This window comes from Triturus cristatus, chromosome 4_2 (assembly GCF_964204655.1).
Source record: "Triturus cristatus chromosome 4_2, aTriCri1.1, whole genome shotgun sequence".
NCBI lineage: Eukaryota > Metazoa > Chordata > Amphibia > Caudata > Salamandridae > Triturus > Triturus cristatus.
In genome coordinates, this window is record NC_140586.1 from 426,484,519 (window position 1) to 426,510,618 (window position 26,100).

At 42.6% G+C, this 26,100-nt stretch overlaps 1 protein-coding gene across 2 annotated transcripts in view; it reads right to left on the reverse strand.

Moving 5' to 3' along the window:
- The window catches only part of LOC146834522 (noelin-3), a 607,486-nt gene that overhangs the window by 315,412 nt on the left and 265,974 nt on the right, over nucleotides 1–26,100 (reverse strand). Inside the window, exon 1 of one of the 2 annotated variants that reach the window (XM_085601913.1) lies at nucleotides 6,451–6,600. The exons of the other annotated variant lie outside the window; for it this stretch is intronic. Within the exon in view, the coding sequence (XP_085458039.1) occupies nucleotides 6,451–6,579 (129 nt within the window). The 5' untranslated portion in view covers nucleotides 6,580–6,600. Of the gene's footprint in view, nucleotides 1–6,450; nucleotides 6,601–26,100 lie in introns of those variants that run through there. 2 annotated transcript variants of the gene reach the window in all.

Here is a 26,100-nt window from a genome sequence, read left to right on the forward strand (position 1 = left end):
GAGACAGTCATACCACTTTCAACTAAAGACATGCCTCTGTTATTGAAAAGTGTGTGTTAAAAGTAATCAAATAACAAACACTACATTACTGAAGATACATTGCATATTGCTCACTCCCAGCACCAAAAGAAAAGACAAATGCTGCAGCACATCTAATTCATATCTAGATAGTGTTCGGCCTTGCTAGTCATTTTCCATCAGCATGATGTTGCAAATCATCTACTATCAAATAAAACACAGATTACATTTGATTAAAATCATATTCAGATATAGGCTTATAATTAGATACGTTCACCTTTGATTCTATTTCTAAAAGCATTTTTTGTCCAAATTAACCTTTATGAAAACAAATATTTGCAGAGAAATCTCTGCTACAAACTAATATGGAAAGTTCAGCACTACCAGTTCATTCACAGCCAGCCTGCCACTAATTATTATTTATATCACTACATGTCTCTCTTACACTAGTTTCCAACCCAAACTTCTTAAGTATTTTGTTTTGTATGTTAAAGCCAGAATGGTCAAAATATGAATAAAAATGTGTCCCTGATTCACATTAGAAAAAGATTGAAAGAAGTTGGGGGCTAAGAATGTAACAAGTAGAGTAACAATGGGAAAGAAGCAAATATTGTTGTGCAATGATCCATTTTGTTATGGTGAAACATGAAAAAACTAGGCAAAATAAAGATATTTCTCCTTGTTACATCTCTCCTGGGAAGGCGTAGCACTTTGACACATTCCAAGGTCTACCATTCATGGTAAATTTGGCAATCCGTCAAAATCCACGGCTGGATGCATGGGAACACTCATACTCACCATGGAATGCCTCCGTGGGGCAGAGTAACATAAATTGGGAAAATCTAGAGGGAACCCACTGGTTTGCAGCGAACTACCAAGACAAATGCTTTCTTTACACTGCTACTGGCTGGCTGTTACAAATAGTCAGTCTTATGTGTCAGAATATTGCATTAGCTGTAGTGGTGTAGCAGCTCAACTTCTATTCTAGTTTCTGCTTCCGTGTATGATTGAATTATGTACACATTTTAACAAACATGATAGACTTGACCGACTGTTTTCTTGGTTTTTCCTATAATTTGACAACAACATGAATAAAAGGATGCAAGTTGCAGGCCGCTAATTTATTTTAGACTTACAGTGTGGGAATTTATACCAATTATTATGTATACCAATTAAGTCTGTCCATCAATGCACTGAACATTTTGAAAATACCAATGGATCAAAAGGTTTCTCCTAGTAGAACAAGAAAGCATGCTATACTTAGATGAATATTGTGCAGCGTACTGTAACTGAAACCGGGCATTCTTCACTTTGATTAATCCCCCTTGCAGCCCCCACTGCCTGCCTCGAATTTCTTTCCTGAATATCAAAAATGAACACCGCATGGTGCCCTTAATCTTAACTTTTCTTTACTTCCAAAGTCTTCCGACAAGTTTTTCTTCCCACTAAGGATCAGAGAGATCCCAGGTCACCTTTAGCAACCCCAAATTAAATCCTGGCTTATAGCCAGGAGGATGCATTTCCTGACTGACAATGGTCCCCACAGGTGGTGCTTTTTGACTTGGTTACTCTAATGGATAGTATCTATGGATGTATTCATGTGATTATATATTATTTCTAGTTTTACACTGTGCTGTACTTTACCTTGTGAATACTTCAGTATGCTGTATATAAGAGTTTTAGTGTTGTGTTGATGAGGTATTCCTTAGGTGCTGAGAGCCCCCTTGCAGAGATCTACATTGTAGGCTTCCTGGATCAGTACCGTTGTCAGGCCTTTTGTCAATCACATGTAATCAGGTGTTGCCCTCACCCTTGGATTTATTGCATTCTACAACTGGGACTCCAGATTCCCAATGATCTCCTATGTTTTTGGCTTTTTGCATGACGGATGTTGAGAGGTTTTTTGTAAAGTGGAGGATTCTGTTGAATGGTTTGTTACTGTCCTGGTCTTTTCTGCAAGTCTTGTAGAACGTTCAGAGGACTTTACACGTTGTCCTCGCATCCACTAGGGCGTAATATAGCTTGTTCACGGCTGTTTAAAAGGCTTGTATATTCGTATTTTCAGGTACATTCTGGCTACCTAGTTTTTGAGAATTTGCTGCCATACTATGTAGCCTTCGAGTCTTCTCTTGGACATTTCATAGAAGATGGAGTATCCCCCCTGGGGCACAGTAGATGGGGTAGATTATGGCAACTTCATAATCTGTGATTCAGACAATTAGAAGTTTTAGAACGTATTTCTGGTGAATCATATTGTAATCCGGGCATAGCAGTATGAAAAGCGGCGTTCCTTTCGCACTCATTGCTTTTCCGGTTCCACCTCATTGAATGTTTCTACCGAGAAAATTATCACATCTGGCCATTACTGGGAAACGGCTACCAGGGGATAATTTTATGAGAAGAAATGTGGTTTATAATGAAGCCATAATTCAAATGTTCTGATATAAGGCAGGTGGCTGATTTTCTCCCCGTTTCCTTCTAAATTAATTTTACTTATGGTTCACTGGAATTTCTCAGCAGGGAAACTTTAGAATGTGCAAAGAGGTCATTAGTCAATAATTCAATGAGAAGACATACAATGCCATCTTCTTTAGTTTTGTTTGAGAAGATTTAAAGCCTTGATAGACTTCACTATTCCAAAGCACTTTGTTCATGCTTTTCCTGCATGGCAAAAGCTGCTCTGACTATTTTTGCAAAAGATTTGTGCTCGGTCTCTATCTGATAAATGCAGTTATGCAGCTTGTAGGTAGGAACCACAGTGTTGTTCTGTAACTCCCAGTAGATGCACCTGTGGCTCGAAACCAGAGGCCCGTTCAGTGTGAGTTTGTTGTGAGTTAGTATGAATTACTCTGTTAGTATACTTTCTTGCTCCTCAAATTCAGAATTAAGGGCTTGATTTAGTGGACGACTTTAAATCAGGGCCTAACTCAGGAGTAATCACTACTTCAAAGCAATCATAGACTAGAATGCTATTGACAAGGGTTGGGTTAATTGACCAACCGTGTAGTTAGGTTTAGACAGGTCTTCAGTAGAACTACAATCAATATGTTTGAGGACAAATAATATACAATAATTTCAGTGTGAACTATGTGCATGCTTATTGGTTGTTCTGAAATCCAAGAAGAATTTTAATATTCCTTGTCTGTTCAAGTCCAAGTAACTTCAACCTTTGCTTGCAATTTATTGTCGATCTAAGGAGAAAGGCGTCAGCACGGTTGAGAAAGTTAACAATGATGTTGTTTCCAAGTGTGTCAGTTAATCTCTCTTCACTGGGGGAACTAATACATGTTCCAGTTTATCATTTTCCACATAGAAGGGATTCGACTGTCATCTTCATGAGGGTCAGCCTAAATTCGTAAGTCTGCCTTTTGTTCACTTAAGAATGTCGGCTGACACCCATGCAGGTACCCTCTTCGAGACCAGTGGGAAGCAGCTGAAAACATCTTTTTGAGAAGGGAAACGCAGCCAGACATGTCATTTAATGGAGTTACCTGTTCCTACAACAAACACATTAACACTGGTCTCCTACAGAATTAATTAAATCATGCTTGTTTCATCCCAGTACGGCACTCTGGGTAACTCAAGAGCTAACTTTCTAGAGAGGGAGTCAGTTACTTTCCGGCACACAACAACCAACCTACTCATTTCAATACCTCTTTCTGTACTTCATTGCGCAAGAAGATAACACAGTCTAGAGTCAATGCTGAAGTTTTGGATTTGTCAGAAAAAAGCAACATTGTCACACTGGTAAATAACTCCTCAAGCGTCACCCAAGCATAAATACATACATACTTACATACATACATGTGTGGCTTTGCTCATCTATACAACACTGTTTGGCAGCAGGCGTGCAAGGTTTTCCTCGAATTAAACAAGGCCATGTGCAAGTCCCTAAAGAACACAGAACTTTCGAAAAAGTTTATTCTGGTTCAATATTTTTTTTTTGCTATGACCACACCAAACACTAAAGAATTTTTGGCAAAATAAGACTTTTTAAAGGCTGTGCTATTTGCTGTAGCACCTGGAAACATTGTATAGGTAACTCATGAAAAAATCACAGATTTTTTTTTATTCTGAAGTCCATGGAAAGCAACACAATCAAATAATAATTTATTGGTTCTCCTGAAAGACATTGATCTGACAGAAATCCATCAGGGGGTGCCATCAGAGTCAACGTGGCCTCATGGCTGTGTACAATGTTTATACAATACCACAATTTGGTAATCTCTTTATTTCCTTTCTCAATCTGAGAGTACAAGAGGAAACAGTATACACTGGCATCTCAATTGGGGGTTCCAGTGCGACCCGTGCCCATTAGTCTCAGTTACCCCATGGCACCAACACCACAGCAATTGAATGTGCCAAGAGGTGACATGGGATGGGTGTAACTGGCATCATTGTCTGTAGCGTAATGCCTCATAATTACACCAATATTAATGATAGTTATGCGAATTACGTAAAAGGAGTAATTTAGCAAGTAGTACAATTTTCTTAATGAAAAATGCACCCTTGCAACCAAAATGGGCATAAGGATGCATTTTGTGCTAGGAAAATAACACTGGGGGCTGGATTACGAGCTGAGGCATTATTTATCACCCCATATAAATAACTATACCAGGTCTACATTACTTATTGCCTGTGATAAATACCACCTAACATGAGTATATGAGAATGAATATGCAGATTTTGGTTTTTAATACACCGAAAACCGCTTGATATGAAATACCGTATGTTTTCTCGTTTGACCTGACGAAATTGAATGAATGTTAGTTTATTTAACACTTCTGTTGTGTTAAATAAAACCAAACTTGTAATTCTGTCCCATGCATACAACGTGCAATGTTGGTACTTTTGTATCACAAGAGAAATGCTTAATTACTAAATTTCTAATTACTCTGGCATATTTAAAATTTCGCCCAGGCCTAGGGGTGACCCAGAAAATAAAACAAACATTGAACCTTGCTGCACACATTCATTTGGCCAACTGCCTTTAACGGTAAAGTAGAGTTATTTTGCTTAAAATTGTTAAATCTGACGTTGTATATGTGTATATATGTATATCTCTCAAAACGTATATCTAGAAATACAAGTGTACATATACAAGTCAGCTTCAAACCTTTTAAGCAAACAAATAAGTGCATACTCACAAACACGCACTTTACGATTTACTTTTGTAGGCGGCCGCATCAGTTGTACCAGTGGCCCTATGTATGCCCCCCCCCCTAAAATACTTTTCTACAAACGCCACTGGCATAATATGCAGGGCACCTTCAATGTGAACAAGAGGCACCTGAAAGCTCCCTACCTATAGAAACCACGCTGTTCCATTTCATGCAACTGGTCAATCTGTGAAAAAATAGGAAATGACACATGACTCTAAATGCAAAAAAATAAAAAGTTCTTGGATCAGTTGCAGGTATAGGTATAGGTATGGCAGATCCACAGTAAATGGGAACTATACGGCAACAAACATTGTACTGCCAGCACAGAAGATACCCAAACACTTCAAATGTGGTTTGCACCTACTGCTTCGAATATCACACGATTTATCACATGCGTCTCTATTAGTTTTTGTTAAAAGCAAGAAACAATTTGAGGCTTCTGCCCTCTTCTCCTTACCCTACATCACCAAAGGCGTCACTTCATTGACACCCGACTGGTACCTGCTGCTCGACCGGCTGCGTGGATCCCTCTTCGTGAAGTTCGCGATAAAGAGTGAATTTCTCAGGTAGTTATAGTTTAGTTATGACAGTGCTTCTTGGTCGGTGACTAAAGAGTAGGAGTTTGTCTCCACTTATAGAACGATATAAAAGAACAATATTTTCAGATTCATATAAAAGCATTAATCCGACCCATGTCATCCCAAGGTTGTTTTTGGAATTGTGACAGAAATCCATATCAGAATTGATTATTAAAGGTGCCCCGTGGCTCATTTTTGGGCGATTCCATAAGTGCATACACGACCACGTTCACCTGCCTACTGTCGACGACTTTCGGTGATAAAAACACAATTTAATCTCGCTGAAAATACGCTACTGATTCGCATACTTAAATGTTCATTTGTTTTCTCCAACTTTACGTTTTACGCACAGATCTTTTAACTAATTTAGGAAAAAATAAGCACAACAGGGAAGCCAATGTAGAATACCATCTTCTAGCGAAGACTAGTTGTCAGACGCAGCACATCTGCCTGCCTTTTGGGTAAATGCCACTGAAAAATGCAAGACTCTTAAGAGAAACGTCCCCGACACACTTGATAAAAATCTGTGCCTACTTGTCCCTCCAGAGAATTGCCTTTTTTTGTACAAAACAGACGCATGCAATTAGAAAGTTTGCGCAAGCGTGTCGGTAATGTACCTGCACTGCAGATTAACAGAACGACAACTAAAACTGGGTCAAGCTGTGAGAGGAGGAAAGACAACATCTACTTACAAGAAGAGAGTCGGAGGAAGACAGCCTGGTGCGGTTGAGTCCTACCAGTGAAGGGAGGGTTTGGGACATCCAGTTAGAGATCATGGCCATGGTACTCAGGACAGCACCCAGCTTGAGCAGCGGACTCATTGCTGTGCAGCTAATGACGCCTCATCATGAGTGATAATCGTCCTGGCGCGCGCTGGCAGCGGGAGGCGTGACTGCAGCACGCGAGCAGCGCTGCCTCCCCAGATTCAATCATCCATACACAGACTCACTGCTTCCCACCCTCCTTGGAATAAAGTACATTAGGCTGGCCGCAGCATAAGTGATCCGCTTTACTTCCGTAATTGTAAGCACTTTTTTTTTTTTCTAAATGAAATTTTATATGTTTCAGGAATTGCACAGGAGGGTAATTTGGCATCCGCCTGATGTATTCCCAGTGGTTCTCAGAATAGTTCCACTCAAGTGTTTTCTATTATGTAAAATCACATTTGTTAGGGATAAATACGAGTGTCTGTGTATGGCTTTATGTCCTAATTACCTTCGGTAAATGAGAAATAGGATTAGCGGGCAGGACATAAAATATGTAAAGCGGCTGGTATTTTCTTGGATTGTTACCAGCTACTGAATGGGCATTGATTAGTTCCCAGGAAGACAGGCACCAAGATTGGGAATAACAGCTACCTCTAGTTTGTGAATGATATGAGCTACAATTGATTTAAGACTATTATCTTACATTGTGCACTGAGGATAGGTAATTCACTGCAGATCAAATGCAATTTGTCATCTTTCTTGTTAGCAGAATTATATTGCTTGACAAAATTCAATATGTAAGTCGTACATCGATGCACAATGACATAGAAACACTTTTTAGGCGGATTTTTTAATAGGACTTGAAGTGGTTGTGAAACGTAATTATTTCGGTCAGGTTTCAGACTTCCTTTTGATTCTTGAAATCAGTTTCTTCTGAATAAAGTAATTTTATTTTCGGGAACATCTACGGCTGGCCTTTTACTAGATAATAACTTCATTCACAAATTCAAGCAGTGTGTGACACAATGCTGGGTTGAATTAAATTTTCAAGAAAATTGTAAGGAAAATATAAAAAGTACAATGTTTGTGATGTACCTTATCATTTGCCCAGTGTGTCAGAATTACTGTCTATTTGTTCATTGCCATGTTGGAGAGAATGCACTGCTCTGTGCATTTTACCAGAAAAAGTAATGTCAAGAAAACGTATCCTCAAGCAAAGGATTCAGGGCCACCATGAGAAGTGACGGGGGTGGGGGGGATGGTGGGGTGGGACAGGGTGGCGGGGTTGACAGACAAAGGGGGTTGGATTAAAGCTGTGCTGAGAAATCCCTGCTGAACTTTCCATGCAGGTTCGTGGCTACCATTAGTGCACAGGTGCAGTTGCACCGGGGCCAGGAGCCCTAAAGACCCTATTGACTCCAGACAATGCTGTATTTTAACCCCCCCAATAGCAGTCAAAGAGGACATTTTCTTTGCTTGCAACAGGTTCCATTGCATCATTGAAATGCTTCTGTTTCCATGAAAGGAGCAGGACACATCTAGAGGGGATCTTCTGAGGTGAGCTGTTTTTGATGGCAGACCTTTATAGAGCATAAGACCTCTCAGCAGAGCACCTACAGAGGAACTTCCGGATGCTACATATCCTCTGCGCATGTGGAGAAGGGAGGCTCTTTCCCTCTGGTCTAATGGGCTCCATGACACTTCTCCATTCCTGTGGGTTTGCTCTGAAGTTGTTGGCTATCGATTAAACACTGAAACAGCACTTTCAGCTTAGCTTACCTTCACAGTAAAGATTTCACTGTTCGCAACCTTTGAATCCTGGCCTACCCAGTCTCATTGAGGAGTAAAGCCTGCCATTTCAAGTATATAATATTGTCTTTGTGACACACTGTTGTTGCTGCTCATTTACTAACTATCCAAGATAGGCTGCTCACACTTTAGGTAAGGGCTTAAACCAGTTGTAACTCACAGGTGCAAGAAGGAAGGGTCCAATCGAGGTGTAAACTCTAATTTATGCTTGAATCAGGATTGTAACTGGTGCACCAATAGCATATATTCAGGTCTTTTGCCTGAATGATTTGCACCAGGAAAATCTAGACTTAAATTGTGTGGGCAAGAGGCACAAACTATGAGCTTGCATACCTCGGAACTAAAGAAAAGACATGCATTTAACAGGTTATTCCCACATTCCGAGGAGTGAAACTCAGAATGGTATGGCAATTGCACACCTTGTAAATAACGCACTCAGCAGAATGGGTATGTATTAGTTCCACAATTAAGACATACACTTAAGAGGCTCTGAGAAAGATCCCCTCCATATATATCTATATACACGAATGCACCCACACACACACACACACCCACACACACACACACACATTTATTACCTACTGGTGGTCGCCAGAAGGTAGTTATAGTTAGAACCATGTTTCCCCAGGAAAAGCATTTTTTGACTTGCCTATATCTTTGGGGCCATTTGATGAATCTCTGCAAAACGTTCCCCAAAAATGTGTGCCGGTGATTCTTGTTGTCCATGGAAAGTTTTGGGGCAATTCGTCAAGCAGGAACCAAGAAAAAAGGGATGTCAAAAAAAGTGTTTTTCCAATGTTAACTTCCATAGAGATTTTAGACCCAACTACAGCCGGAACTGCTTGACTGAAAACACCAAATTTGGCAGAAAGGTAATTCTTGGTCAAGAACGAACCTTTTTTGTTATTTGGTGTAAATTGATTCCATAGTTTTTGAGATATTAAAGGAAAACCACATTTGTCTATATAGGGACATGAAGGGTCCATGATCCTTCTCAATCTCATGCTGAGATGGAGCAGGACCACTGACTCATTGTCAGTGAAACTGTTCTCCCCCCTCGCAGCTCCACCATCAAGTGAGGCCTTCCTCCGAGCCCTTGCACTCTCAAGTGCTGGTGTTCGAGGCCCTCCTCCACCCGCAGGTTGTACCTGTGCCTCATCCCTGGTGGTCCAGTGGACCTCTGTCTCCTTTCTCTCGCTCCGCTCCGCTCTTTCTCTCCGTTTTCACTTGTTTTTCACTGATTTCAATCTCCTCCTATTACTCTCCTTCTGTGTCTTTCCTCCGTTTTCTCTAATTTTTTACTGACTTCAATCTCCCCCTTTTACTCCCCCTCTGTGTCTCTCCTCCGTTTTCCCTCATTTTTTACTGACTTCAATCTCCCCCTCTGTCTTTCCTCCATTTTCACTAGTTTTTACTGATTTAATCTTCCCCTCTCACTCTCCTTTTGTGTCTTTCCCCCACTTTTCTTGCACCTTTCACTGCCTCATTTTCACTCTTTCCTCTCTTTTTGACTTTTCTGCCTGTTTTTCCCTGCCGCTGCTGCCCCTGCGGCCCCTTCCCCCCAGCACGACCAACGCGACCGGCCCAATCCAGCTCCTCTCCCCACCCCCACCTCCCAGCTGTCCAACACTCTCTGACCCCTACTTAATGGCAGCCACTACGGGGACGGGTGAGCAGGACCACTGACTCATTGTCAGTGAAATTGCTTTCCCCCTTGCAGCTCCACCATCAAATGAGGCCTTCCCCCCCGAGTCCCTGCACTCTCAAGTGCTGGTGTTCGAGGCCGTCCTCCACCAGCAGGTTTTACCTGCGCCTCATCCCTGGTGGTCCAGTGGACCTCTGTCTCCTTTCTCTCGCTCCGCTCTTTCTCTCAGTTTTCACTTGTTTTTCACTGATTTAAATCTCCCCCCTTTACTCTCCTTCTGTGTCTTTACTGCCTTTTCTCTCATTTTTTACTGATTTCAATCTCCCCCTTTCACTCCCCCTCTGTATCTCTTCTCCGTTTTCACTCATTTTTTCTGATTTTAATCTCCCCCTGTCACTCCCCGTCTGTGTCTTTCCTCTGTTTTCAGTTGTTTTTCTCTGATTTCATTTTCCCCTCTCACTCTCCTTCTGTGTCTTTCCCCCACTTTTCTTGCACCTTTCGTTTTCACTCTTTCCTCTTTTTTTGTCTTTTCTGCCTGTTTTTCCCTGCTGCTGCTGCCCCGCGGCCCCTCCCCCCAGCATGACCAACACGACCAGTCCAATCCTGCTCCCCTCCCAGCTCCCGCCTCCCAGCTGTCCAGCCCTCCCAGACCCCTACTTAATGGCGGCCGGAAGCGCACCAAAGGCAAGCCCATCAGCTCCCGTGACCAGCGCCAGGAACCTTGGACCTCCTCAACGCTACGACCCAGCGGCACTCCATGCTCTCAACCCAGGAAGCAACAACAACTGCAAGCTAGCATCACAAGCTGACACCCACGGACCCTTCAGCTGTCACCGCTGCCGGCACACCTGCAGCACCGCCAAGACCAAGAACCCGGCGCAACCCGCCCGCAAGACCACAACCCAACTGAAGACCCTGCAATGCATCCTCCTCAACGTCCGATTCCTTGACAAACACGCCACCGAAATCTGGGACCTCCTCGACAGGACCACCCCGGATGTAGCATTCCTCACTGAAACATGGACCAACACGACTTCGGGACCGTACATCGCCATCGCCATTCCCTAAGGATACAAACTCTCCAGGAAGGACCGTCCCACCCACCCGGGAGGAGGAATCACCATCATCCACAAATTCAACGTCCGCCTGAGCACACTCCCTGATGAGCCCACAGACCTGATGGAACACCTTCATTTCAAGATACTGGCCAGCCCTACCACTACCCCCTGAGGAACCCTCATCTACAGACCCCCTGGACCCCGCGGACTTTTCGCCAACTCCATCACAGAAACCATCTCCCTGCATGCCATTGCATCCACCAACTACACCCTACTGGGAGACCTCAACTTCCACCTCGACAACCAACTGGACCCCAGCACCACAACCCTCCTGGACAACCTCCACAACATTGGACTCCGCCAAATCATGACTGAACCCACACACTCAGCAGGACACACCCTCGACCCCCTCTTCGCAACAGGTAACTCCATCACCTTCAGCCACATCACCGAACTCCCATGGACTGATCATCGATGTGTCCACTTCAACCTCAGAACACCCACCATCCACTGACACCTGCACCTGCTCCCACGTAGAAACTGGACCAGAATCACCGACGAACAGCTAACCTCCCCGACTCAGCAACTCCACCCCAACCATCACGGAAAGCGACGTCCCCAACACCGCAGCCTGAACCCTGCACATATGGATCTTGGACAGCGCCAACACCATAGCTCCCCTCAAGAAAACAACAACACCCACTCCAGGAAAGCTAGATGCTTTACCACCAAACTTTGAGAGTCCAGACGCACTTGCCGCCGCCTCGTAAAGGCCTGGAGGAACATCAAATCTACAGAAGCCTACAACAACTTCAGAGCCGCAACCAACGCCCACCACCATCTCATCAGAAAAACGAGGTGAAAAGCGATTGAAGACAGAATCTCCACTCACGCACACAACAGCAAAGAACTCTTCAACATCATCAAGGAGTTCGCCCAACCCACCAGCGAGTCCACTGACATCCCTCCCTCTATGACAAACTCAGCACCTTTTTCCACCACAAAATCAAGAGAATCTACGACAACTTTGACGAAGACAACCAACACACTGAACACTCACCAACCACCCCCGACACCCTGAAGCCAGCAATCGACAACTGGACAGCCCTCACCACCGAAGACAAATTGAAGACAATGAAGTCAATCCACTTTGGGGCCCCCATGAACCCCTGTCCCCACCACATTTTCAACAGAGCCGCCGACACCATCGCACCCATGCTCTGCTACACCATCAACCGCTCCCTGGCAACTGCCATGTTCCCCGATGACTGGAAACACGCCACAGTCAACCCCCTCCTGAAGAAACCCTCGGCGCACCCCACTGACCTAAGAAAGTACAGACCCATCCCCCTTCTCCCGTTCCCAGCGAAAGTCATTGAGAAAGCCATCAACGGCCAGCTCGCCACATTCATCGAAGCGCACAACATACTCGACTCCTCCCAATCCGGCTTCAGAAAAAAACACAGTACGGAAACCGCCCTCCTCACTGCAACAGACGACATCCGCACCCTACTGGACAAAGGAAAAACATCAGCCCTCATCCTCCTTGACCTCTCAGCGGCGTTCAAAACAGTCTCTCACCGTACTGTAATACGCAGACTCCATGATGCAGGGATCCAAGACAAGGCCCTCAACTGGATCTGCTCCTTCCTCTCTGGCAGAACGCAGAGGGTCAGACTCCCCCCCTTTCCCTTCCGACCCTACACCTACCACGTGTGGAGTCACCCAGGGGTCCTTACTCAGCCCTACACTCTTCAACTTCTACATGGCTCCGCTAGCCCCCATCATCAGAACCTACGGACTCAACATTGTGTCATACACAGATGACACCCAACTCATCCTCTCCCTATCCAACAAACCCAACACCGCCAGACACAATTTTCGAGAAGGCATGGAAGCCGTCTCCAACTGGATGAAAATCTGCTGTCTACAACTAAATACCAACAAAACAGAAGTACTCATCATGGGCCCAAACCCAGACGCATGGAACGACACCTGCTGGCCCCCCGCCCTCAGAAGCCTGCACACACCCACGGACCACGCACGCAACCTGGGAATCATCCTGGACTCCGAGCTCAAAATAGACCGCCAGATCATCTCCATCTCGTCCTCCTGCTTCCACCCCTCCTATGTAAGACCTTCAAATGGATCCCCCTCGAACACAGAAAGACCGTCACTCAAGCCCTGGTCACCAGCAGACTCGACTACGGTAACGCACTCTACGCCGGAATAAACAAAAACCTCACCGCAAGCTACAGATAATCCAGAATGCTGCCGCAAAACTGGTCCTCGACCTGCCAAGACACTGCCACATCTCCCAGCACCTGCGCACACTCCACTGGCTCCCCATCGAAGCTAGAGTCACCTTCAAGATGTTCACCCACGCCCACAAGAACCTCCACAACACGGGACCAGCATACCTGAACAGCACTCCTGAGAACCCTACAATCTGCCCAGCTCTCCTACACTATGGTCCCCAACAGCAGAAAGACCAGATCAGGAGGCTGCTCCTTCTCCTTCTTTGCAGCCCAAGCCTGGAACGCCCTGTCGCTCCTCCTCAGACAGACATCGCTCCCCATCTTCGCAAGAAACCTCAAAACCTGGCTCTTCGACAGACCCCCCTTGATGTGTGGTAAATAAAAATTCCTTTACCGGGACTGAATTTGATACAGAAACATTATAAAATAGCTCAGAAAAATGAGAGGCAGAATCCGTGATGTTAGAGTTTCGGAATGGGCTTTATTCCAATAATCGATTATAATCGGATGCTTCAAGTTCCATCACCACGGGGGTTCAGGAAGTGAAGTACATACTTTATTGACAAGAAGTAACTTTTATAGTACATACATTATAATGAAGTGAATACAGTAGGCGTAACAATTGATAAGGACATTGACGTTTGGTCTGCGTAACCGAAAATGGGTGTAATAATGAGTAAAAAGGAACATGATTGGTTATGATGTAATACATAGGTGGATCTATAAGATAATACTTGGCATTGATGCGCGCGCAGCAGTATGACGTGTAATTGACGTGTAACTAGGGGGTGACGGGGACTTGACATTTAGCTCTATATGTGGAGACGAGAAGTCTGGGGGGTCAAGTCAACCTAATCCCAAATCATATCTAACATCCTATGTTTAAAGAACTATGTTATCCATAAAAGAGGGACTCTCGGACAGAATCTATTCTATACTGACTGTGCGTGCGTGTACAAGCGTCTAAGTGTCTACACTGAATGCGAGGGGGTAGGAATATTCCATGGTAACAGGGCTATGAATTACTTGCATGAGGACAGAGAAGATGGGCCTTTTTGCTTGGTAACTGGAAGAATGTTTACTTAAACTACTAGGCAGGAATGCATCGGCTGAGGGGGAAGCAGATAATTCGAAGGTGAAATACAGTTCTTGGCAGAGAGTAGGCTGATGTCAGGCTTCGTGAGCCGCGCAGAGAATGAGACAAAGTTCATGGTCACAGATGCAGGCTCGGACTGGAGCTTTCAGAGGCAGAAGGCAAGAGGAGTTTTGATGACAGAATCAGGGCCTACTTGCCTGGACTGAAAAGTGGCATAAGTGAACCATATAAAGCCGGTGGCTTTTCATATTTAGGAATGGAATATCCGGCCTATTCATGGCGGATCTGTCAAAGGACATGTTGACGGTGGACGCACATGTGTTTGCGTCTTCATAACTGGAACTGGAGGGAAACATACATGTACTTGTAACATGCACATGGGACCGTTGGGGTCCAAGATAGGGGACATAACTGACCAGAAAAATCCATATTTCCACAGATGGACTGGAGCCTGCTAACCCCCCCAGCGCCTTGAGACCCTTATGGGTGAGTAGTCGCGCTTAACAAACGCCTGATTAAGGTTTGATTTGTTGTCAACATTTCATCCAGGAAGTGTTGGCAGCCATCTTGGGAATCAGCTTCGGCCGAGTCTCAGAAAAAATATTGAAAAAGAAAGAAAATTGGCCAGGGTAGGAATACACTGACCCCTAACGGTGGTCCTGGGTCCCTCTGTGACCCAGACAGAGCCAAAAATAACTTAAAAAAAAAATGTTGCAGCGAAAATGCAACAAAAATGCGAATCCATGGCAAACGTAAAAAAAAAACAAGCACAAGCTCCATCGCTTGTTTTGAATAGAGCCCCCAGGTGTGCCAGGGGTAAACAGACATAATATCGAATTCAAAATATCGACAGGACAGAATATCGAGTTTTTAATATAGAATGGACAGAATATCGAATTGCCAAAATATAGTGGTGAAGAATATCGAAAATCAGGTAAGAAATAAAATATCGATTTAAATAATATAGAAGTAAGTAATATCGACAGTCATAATATAGTTGTTAAAAATATCGAATTTTTTATAGTGTTTTAAGTGTTAGTATATGTGTTAAAAGTATGTATACATTTTGGAATGTATGTTTGAATATTTTTAAAGTAATGAATTTTATGTTATTTAATTTTTGTGTAATTTAATTCCGTAGCGGGTTGTGGGTTTATAGGGGATTAGGGTGGGAAGTAATTTAATTATAGTACATTAAATAATAATTTTTAGGAATTATTAATTATTTTTAATTTAACTTTGCGTTTTACTTCTGTAGCGAGTTGTGGGTTTATAGGGGAATAGGGTGGGAAGTAATTTAATTGTTATTAGGTAATTATTAATTGGTATTGAAAATTAATTGGTTGTTGATTAATTATTAACTGGTAAATAATTTGTATTAATTGGTAATTAATTAGTATTAATTGTTTAATTGATAATTATGTTAATTGTATAAATTTATTATTTGTAGCAGGTTGTGGGTTTATAGGGGAATATGGTGGGAATTAATTTAATTGTAAATAATTAATTATTGAAATACGTTTTGTATATTGCTAATTAATTTATTCTTAATTAATTATTAATTGGTATTAATTTTATTAATACAATTTTGGTATTGAAAATTAATTGGTTGTTAATTAATTATTAATAGGTTATTAATAAAAAAAATGGTATTTGTAATAAATTAATTATTACATATTGTGGGATTGGTAATTAATTTTAATATTTTTATTTGGTATTAATAATTAATTTAATTTGAATAAAATATTGAATTATTACTTTCCCTACTATTGCACTCACTGGAGTGGGAATAGTAATTTTTACACCTACGGTATCCAACGCTTACCCTAGAGTTGCACTCACTGGAGTGGGAATAGTAAATTTTACCCTCCCGCTATCCAACGCTTTCCCTACTGTTGCAGTCTCTGGACTGGAAATAGTAATTTTCCCCCCTACGCTATCCAACGCTTTCCCTACTGTTGCACTCTTTGGAGTGGGAATAGTAATTTTTACCCCTACGCTATCCAACGCTTTCCCTACTGTTGAGCTCTTTGGAGTGGGAATAGCAATTTTTACCCTCCTTCTATCCAACGCTTTCCCTACTGTTGCACTCTCTTGAGTGGGAATAGTAATTTTTAACCCTACGCTATCCAACGCTTACCCTACAGTTGCACTCACTGGAGTGGGAATAGTAATTTTTACCCCTACGCTATCCAACGCTTTCCCTACTGTTGCACTCTTTGGAGTGGGAATAGTAATTTTTACCCCTAGGCTATCCAACGCTTTCCCTACTGTTGCACTCTCTGGAGTGGGAATAGTAATTTTTACCCCTACGCTATCCAACGCTTTCCCTACTATTGCACTCACTGAAGTGGGAATACTAATTTTGACACCTACGGTATCCAACGCTTACCCTAGAGTTGCACTCTCTGGAGTGGGAATAGTAATTTTTACCCTCCCGCTATCCAACGCTTTCCCTACTGTTGCACTCTCTGGAGTGGGAATAGTAATTTTTACCCCTACGCTATCCAATGCTTTCCCTACTGTTGCACTCTTTGGAGTGGGAATAGTAATTTTTACCCCTACGCTATCCAACGCTTTCCCTAATGTTGCACTCTTTGGAGTGGGAATAGTAGTTTTTACCCTCCCGCTATCCAACGCTTTCCCTACTTTTGCACTCTTTGGAGTGGGAATAGTAATTTTTACCCCTACGCTATCCAAAGCTTACCCTACAGCTGCACTCACTGGAGTGGGAATAGTAATTTTTCACCCCTACGCTATCCAACGCTTTCCCTACTGTTGCACTCTTTGGAGTGGGAATAGTAATTTTTACCCCTACGCCATCTGACGTTTTCCCTACTGTTGCACTCACTGGAGTGGGAATAGTAAATTTTGCCCTCCCGCTATCCAACGCTTTCCCTAATGTTGCACTCTCTGACGTGGGAATAGTAATTTTTACCCCTACGCTATTCAAGGTTTTCCTACTGTTGCACTCTCTGGAGTAGGAATAGTAATTTTTACCCCTACTCTATCCAACGCGTTCCCTACTGTTTCACTCTTTGGAGTGGGAATAGTAATTTTTACCCATACGCTATCCAATGCTTTCCCTACTGTTGAACTCACTGGAGTGGGAATAGTAAATTTTACCCTCCCGCTATCCAACGCTTTCCCTACTGTTGCACTCTCTGGAGTGTGAATATTATTTTTTACCCCTACGCTATCCAATGCCTTCCCTATTATTGCACTGTCTGGAGTGGGAATACTAATTTTTACCCTCCCGCTATCCAACGCTTTCCCTACTGTTGCACTCTCTGGAGTGGGGATAGTAATTTTTACCCTCCCACTATCCAACGTTTTCCCTACTATTGCACTTACTGGAGTGGTAATAGTAAATTTTACCCGCCCGCTATCCTACGCAAAAAATATTGCATTTTTTAAAATTAATATTACGTTAATATATATGTATTTTTTTATTTTTTATTTTTACTTACAATAATTATTTATTAATTTTAAAGTAATTTAAGTATTTTTAAGTATGTTTCAGTTAATTATATGTTTTATTTAATTAATTTTACATTAATTTTAAGACATTTAAAATAATTCGATATTGTGACTAACTATATTTTTTACAACGATATTTTGGATTCTATATTGTTGTACTTACCAGTTTGGAGATAGGGCTTCGATGTTTTGGCATTCTATATTTTTCCTTCGATATTTTGGCAATTCGATATTCTTCTTCTCGATATTTCGTCAGTGGTCCGTGCCAGGTCCTGGGGCATTTTTTTTTAAAAAGGAGGGAGGCGCACAGGGGCCCCCTCCCTAGTCTCTTAGAGCCTTACTCCATAAAATGAGCCGCAAATGGGACAGAAGGGAAGAAGAATGGCACATAAAATAGTCAATCCCATCATTAATTAGAGTCTGAGCATTTGTGATCTTTAGTCCCTTAATGGCAGTGCGGCCCTACAATTATACCGGTAGATCAGCCCTAGCGCCACGGCAAAACGTGGTAAGATCGGCTGAGTAAATCAAAAAACAAAGCACCAATTTCCAATTACAATGGATTCACAGTGCCACCTGCTCCCCAAATACAGGTAAACCTCACATAAATGCAAACGATTTAGGCAATTATCCCCGAGCCCTGACTGCCTTTGCAGATAACAGCAGAATACTACAAAATTGCAACCTGTAAGAGAAGCTTTGGCCCGTGGTCCTCCCAATCAAAATCGTCCAAATACTGAATGAAGCACCATGCCTGCTTCCCAGGACTGCCTCAACTTACTTTGCTTCCTTCCACAGCAGCCACACACTTGAGGATACAATGATGGGACTAGCTGTGCACCCAGATCCCCCTGCAAACTATGAGTAGCGGAGATGCCACCACCACCACTACTGGAGTCCCCAGGTGGAGGCAACAGTCCTGCAAATCCACAGGTGCAACAGAAAAAATTCCAGTGAGGGCAAGAGAGTCCCAGGGGAGAGCAGTTGATAGGCAAAGCTACGAAGCAGTCCAAGCAAAGGAAACTCTCCCTAGTAATCAGGGGCAGCAAGCATCGGCAGCCCTCAGGGGCAAGAAGGCATAAAGGTGCTGATAGGAAAATAATGCTCCTTTATAACCTGTACTGCAGCCCCTATTGACTGACCAGGTGACCCGTTGCCCCCAGGCAACCAACCGTTGCTGCCTACTGGAAACCTGCAAAAATCAAAATGATGAGGGCACCGTTGGGCCACTGATCTTGATTGGTCCGATCTGACTCCCTCCTGTCTTTGGGGCACTCTCAAGGTACAATGCTGCCCCTTGTCTGAACTTGAAACTCAAGTCAATAGGGAACTTGCTGGCAAGTGTGATTGCTTTTTGATAAAATTTAAATTGTGAAAGAAATATATTAGATGAAATGTCACCTTCAGTGCATTAATGATTAACCACTCTGAATTGTGATGCTCCAAAGCGGCGTGGAGTTTCTATTTGCTGAGGGGATCTGCTTTCACCTTTGTGTGAATTGATATTTAACTGTTGCTGGCAACTGCTGTCTATGCAAGCACCACAGTCTTGAATTGTTTGCTGCCCTGACAAGCGTCACTCATCGGGGGTTAAAGTAATGCGTATGTACAGTTGTCACCGCACTGAGATAAATGTCACAGAAATGTAAAATCACCCCTGTTCTCAACCCGAAATTGTTTGCTGCATGCCGGACCAAGTCTCCTTCCTTTGGCAGCATTTAGCTGCTGCCCCTGCTCTATCTTTTCTGTGATTGACAAGAGGTGATTGATTTGATTTGATTTGTGGTTTGTAAAGTGCCCGAATCCCCCCGTTAGGGGTCTCTCCACGCTAGGACTTTGCTTTTGTCGGCCAGGAAACAGACCTAATTAAAACAGCGTCATCTTAAGAAGCCTCCGGAACTGCAGGTGATCGGTGCACTCTCGCAACTGGATGGGTAGTTTGTTCCAGTAGGTCAGGGCTAAATGGAAGAATGCTTTACCTCCCTGCTGGGAGTTTTTGCAGCGAGGAACTGCAAGAAGACATTTAGAACCAGGGAGGCAGGTATTTTGTGAATTTGTCTGTCAGATAGCTAGTTGTGGAGGGTTACAAGCAATATGTAAATGGGAAACGGCCACTACAACATGGCCGTTTCCACGCATAACCATAACCATGCATGCATTACAACGCATGCGTGGTTACAACGAAAAGCCTTTACCACGCATACTTTTACTACGCCAAAAAAGCGTGGGATTAAAAAAGAGGGCTTGGGGGGGCACCCCCCAAAATAAAATATAAAAAAAAGCACCTGATTGTGTCATTTAAAGAGACATGTGGAGGCAATCCACGTTGTTAGAGGAAACGGAAGGACACTTCCGCTTCCTCTTAATGACGTAGAACATCACCAAGGAAGATCGAGGAGAGGAGAGGTAAGGGGGAATGAAGGGCTGGTATCGCGCAAGGGGTAAATTTAAAGGGTAGATTTTTAGTGCGATATCCTTTATCAAGAAAATGCCATTAACATGCATAATTTAACAATGAAAATTGTTGGAAAAGTATGCGTATTAAAGGCATTTTCGTGATAAAGGATATGCGTGGTGATGGCATTCGCGTTGTAACGCATGCGTGGTAAAGGCATGTGTTACAACGGAATGCGTTGTAAAGTCATACATTCTATGTAAATGGGCCCAGTCCCCTTCTTCCATCCTGATGTCTGACACATTATTGGAACAGGCCACCGGATGCAAATTGAGTTAGGAACTAGCCACTTACTACCCACTATGAATAAGGGTGAGTGAACATGGCAGTCAGCACATCGGATCAGAGGTGAGCTATAGTTGATAGCCAAGAAGATAATGAGAATGTTGAAAAGCGGCTTCAAATAATCAGCAAATTGTCCACTAACTACCTGTAATCAGACTTCAAGGTATGTCTTGTTGCTGTCTTTGTTTTAACATTCACTGTGTCTGACAGGCTGCCTTTTCAGAAACATTCAGTAAAATAAACTAGAAAAACAAAATCAAGTTCTTGAAACTCAGTACCATCTATGATTGATCTGCCAGCAGTTACAGCTTTAGTCTGAATGAAGTGATAGCCCCCATTCATTTTGCTCATCATCACCTGTGACGGCACACAGTTTGATGTGCCTTGAGGCATGTGTGCACTGCTGCGTATGTGAAAGCTGGGTACTTCGAGCTCACCATCTTACACAGCTTCTGCTAGTAAATCATGGAAAAACCCCCTTGCAGCTGTGTGACTTTGTTTTTTGCAATGTGACATTCAACCAATGCCTCATGTTCTATAGACGTTTTACCCCCTAAGTTTCCTTCTCACTCTCTTACATCCTCATTATCATGTCAGGTGCTAGATAATGTCTGACAGGGTGAGTGACAATCTAAAGCTTCTTCAAACAGCTCAAATTCAGTTTTAATAGGAAGGATAAGAATCCGATTGTTTCTTGTACTGGATTTGTATCCTTCATCATCGGTTCAAGGAGCCTCCAGAGCGCTTTAGAGAACAACAGTGTTTGGTGGTTCTCACTCTGTTATAACAGACATGATTTAATTTTTTTTTTATATATATATTGTTACCACAAATTAGTGGTGTCAGGGCTCTGTACAACAGGAAATGTGACAGACACAAATAGCAACACATGCTCTCCACAGTGCCTATTGGAACAGCAACTTAAGCGTAAGTAGCCACAAGTCAAAAAACGCATTTCCTGTAGAAACATGGTCCTCTGAAAAACTACCTACCATTGACCGCCAATAGGTAATATATATGAAATAAATATATATAAACATATATATTTATATAGTTTATACATCAGTATGTTCATAATCATCAATCAATCAATCTCTCTCTCTCTCTCTCTCTCTCTCTCTCTCTCTCTCTCTCTATATATATATATATATATATATATATATATGTTCCACGTTTTCCGTCGATTATCCTGCTCTCAGCACAGCGGGTGCTCCAGCCGCGAGGGCGGAACTCGCGAATCCATTTCAGCCACAGTTTCAAAAATTGCTGCGCACTCTGGTCAATATGCAATTCAGTTATTTATTTAAATTCATTGCAAACACGATCTGTACACGATCTGCTGACAAACGCGTTTCAGCCTCCTGGCCTTCGTCAATGTCAATAATGCTAAGTTACCATTTTCTATTTAAGCATTCGATTGGTTGTTGAAATCACAAAAAAATGGAAATGAAAAGCGGACTTCATGTATACAGATATTCAATGTGGGAAGAAGTTTGTCGGCCATATTGACACTGTGTCATACCGCAATACTCAATACTCGATTAGTGCATCAAGCCTATGGGTTCCACGTTATAATTTACTAATATGTAAACAAAATACTTTGCGTGTTGCTTGCAAAATGTAAAAACATAATGTTTGTTAATCAAAAATGTATTCGTGCATTGCAATTCACAATTGTATAAACAAAATTCTTTACATCTTGCTTTCAAATTTATAAAAACATAATGTTTGTTAAACATAAACGTATTCATTTATGCCCCCGGCTAATTATAACCCAATTGGGGTATCTATACCTCATTGCTTCTTACTCGAGTTTTAACACAAATAACGCCCTGAATGGGCCTTCAGTTATTTAATCATGGTTATCTGAGCGGTTAAATACCATCCTTCCCCATTGTGTTGGTGTTTCTAAGGGACAGCGTTTAAATTTTCATTGTTTCATCCAATAAAGAACCAGAGTTCCTCCTCCTGGTTAAGCCCTCCTGGGGTCTTGGTGCGTAGCTCCACTATGAGTTTTGCCTCAAGCTGTCTCAGTGACCTGACTCTGTCCCCTCCTCTTTCTCCTGCTGCGACTTGATCTATGCAATAATATGTCAGCTTGTCACTTTTAGCACCATGCAACCCAGCAAAGTGCCTCGCCACTGGGTACGTTTTATCCCTGTTGGTTATGGCTCTTTTATGTTCCAGGATACGCTTCTTTGCTGGGTGTATGGTGCTTCCAATGTATTGCAGTCCACAAGGACAAACCAGGCAGTATATTACAAAACTGGAATTACAGTTGAGAAGTTTGTCAATAGGTCTTTTAAACTTTTTGCCTGGTACTGCATAGTCTTTGACCTTCTTGCAGTTTTTACACGCCTTGCAACTCATGCAAGGAAAGAAACCGGTTATAGTCGGTTTGGTCCTTGTTTTTTCCTCAAAGTGACTACGCACCAGAATGTCTTTTAATGAGGAACTTTTCCTGAAAGTAATGTCTGGATTGGGAGAGATCAATTTCCCCAGGACCCCATCAGTTTGGAGAATACCCCAATTTTTCTGAATGAGGCCCCTAATTTTGTGAGCCTCTGCCGAGAAGGTCATAATTAATCTGACCTTTGATTGGTCTTCCTCCATTTCGCTATCATTGACCTGTTTCTTGGTGAGTAGCTCTTGTCTACTTCTACCACCTGCCTTTTCAACTGCTTCCTGCAGCACTTTGCTCTTATAGCCTCTACCTTTGAATCTCAATAGGGACTCATCGGCTGCTTCTTGAAAATCCTCAGAATGGGAGCAGTTCCTCTTGAGCCTTAAAAGCTCCCCGTACGGAATGCTATTGATCAAATTCCGGGGATGCTGGCTCCAAGAGGGCAGGACAGTGTTGCCTGCTGTCGGCTTTCGGTACAATTTTGTGCACAGCTTATTATCTGCCACAAAGACCAGGAGATCCAAAAAGGCTACCTCCTTTCCACTGATGTTACTCGTGAACTTGAGGTTATAGTCATTTTCATTTAAAGCCCTCACATATTCCTCTGCCTCTGTGTGTGTACCTCTCCAAACTATGAAGAGGTCGTCAATGTACCTAGTCCATAAAGCTATTTTGTCAAGCCAAATCTCATTGTCACCCGCCCAGGCCACGTGCTTCTCCCACCAGCCCACGAAAAGATTCGCGTAGCTGGGGGCGAAGCACGTGCCCATCGCGGTACCTTGTGTCTGTAAGTAGAGTTCTCCTGCAAATAGAAAAATATTGTTATGCAGACAAAATTAGACTATTTGTGATAGCATTTTGTTATGTTCCTGGAACTTCAGGGCTCGGGTTTTCAGGAAAAATTCAAGGGCTTCTAGTCCCTGTGAGTGTCTGATACTTGTATATAAACTAGTTATATCAAGAGTTATTAACAGTAATTCATCATCCCAGGAGATCCCTTGAATCTGGCGGATGAAGTCTGTTGTGTCCAGGATAAACGAACTCAGGTCCTTGACCATGAGGAACAAAAAGGAGTCTACATAGATAGAAGCCTTTTCCAATAGACTACCCAGTGAGGAAACTATCGGACGTCCTGGAGGCTCCTTAATGTCCTTGTGCACCTTCGGGAGATGGTAAAATGTAGGTAACACAGGACACTCAACCTTCATATATTGGAGCTCATTGAATTCTAGGATTCCCTTGTGGTTCCATTCTTCCAGGAGACTGTAGAAGGCCAGCACGCTGTTATTGTAATATTCTCTCTTGATTTTTACATAACTTTGTGTATCACCAAGTAAGCGTAAAGCCTCACGTTTGTATTGTTCCTTTGTCATTATTACGACATTTCCCCCTTTATCTGACTGTTTAACTACCAGTTCGGGGTCGTCTCTGAGGGATTTCACAGCCTCCCATTGCGCTTTTGTGAGATTGTATTTTCTTTTCCCACCAGGAGTATTATCTTCAATTCTTAGTTTGTCAAGATCTTTGATTATTGCCTCATGGAAGCAATCAATGGCATCGTAGGGGGTTCGTGGTATGAATTTGGATCGAGTTTTAAACTGACTTCTACCACTGCTCTGATTTATCCCTATCTCCATTAAAAGTTGAGTGGCATCTTGAACATTTGTAGCTTCTCCCATTCCTTCTGATTCTTGTAAGTCCCGCATCACTGTTAGGATTTCCAAGTCGCTTCCTGCGAGGTTCCCCGTGGTGGATCCTACTGTACCCTGTTGTGTTATTTTAGACTCAGGGTGCATGGCAAATATTTTACGCAGTTTGAGCTTGCGTATATATCGGTACAGGTCAATTCGCATTGCTGTATAGTCCCATTGTGTTGTAGGACAAAAAGTGAGCCCTTTCTGTAATACAGTTCTTTCCACTTGAGTGAGTATTCTAGAGGAAAGGTTGATGATGGAGAGCTTATTTACTTCCTCTTTCCGCCCCGTCTGCTCCTCGTTACGCGGGGTTCATAATTTTGTTTTGTTGTTCTGCCCTCCTCTCCTTGTTTTACGCCGTCCTCTTCTGGTGGACGGCTTCTCTGTGGAAATTTGCGCCATGTCTCTTTGATTAGGTGATACTCCTCGGGAAAAAGCTGATCCGTATTGCACGGTATTTCCCCCGTGCCTCGAGGTATTTCTGCTTCTGAGAGATCGGCTTCAGATTCCGATGTATCCCTCTGAGTTACAACTGTTTCACCTCTTGATTGTTGTAGGGCTTTTCTTGGTGCGTCGTACTTTTTAGCGAAAGTCAGCACCCTACCGCTCTCGTAGTCTCGTTGGTCCCGTGCAAACTTGTTCTGTTTGCGTCTCTTTATGTCATTCTCATAAGCCACTAGGCGGCTTTTCATACGTGCCCTCAAGGTGTCAATGAGTTCTTTATCTGTATCCTTTGATATGTTGTCTTCAATCTCTTGAATATATATATATATAATTGGCAACGCAACTCCTTCTGAAGTTCAAGCCCTTTAGAGGGGTGGCGCGGAACCGGCAGAGAAACCGGCATCAATATTCCAAAAAAGTTTCTGTTTATGTTTTTACATATTCCATACAAGGACGATAAGGACAAAAATACAAAATACAATTATTTTCTGGAAACCATATAGGTTAAGGAGGGGACACTGACTTCAAATAATATAATTTCACCAATAGAATAGAGTCATATGTGGAAATCACTAGAAATCACTAGAATGAATAAAGTTGTATTCAAAGGTACTCCGTCAAACGAGATGTAGGACTGTCAAATAATGAATGGCACTGAGACAGGTCATATGTTCAATCAGTGTAGTTACAATATGGAGAATATTATTTGTTTTGCTTATGTAGAGAATCACAAGTGTTATGTGTAATATATGGCATTTAGAATACATCAATGCTGTTAAGGGCGTTTAATTTTCGGTTGACAAATTTTGATGTTGTATTATGTAAACAAAAACGCCACACACGACAATTACTTTAAGTTGATACAGGATGTGAACATTGTAGACTTGTAGGTGGGTAATGGACGAACTATCTTCCCATCATATAGGTATAATATACTCTAGACACATTACAAGATGGCGCCTCCAAGAACGGAATTTTGAAAGTACCATGTAAAGAATCCCTTCCTC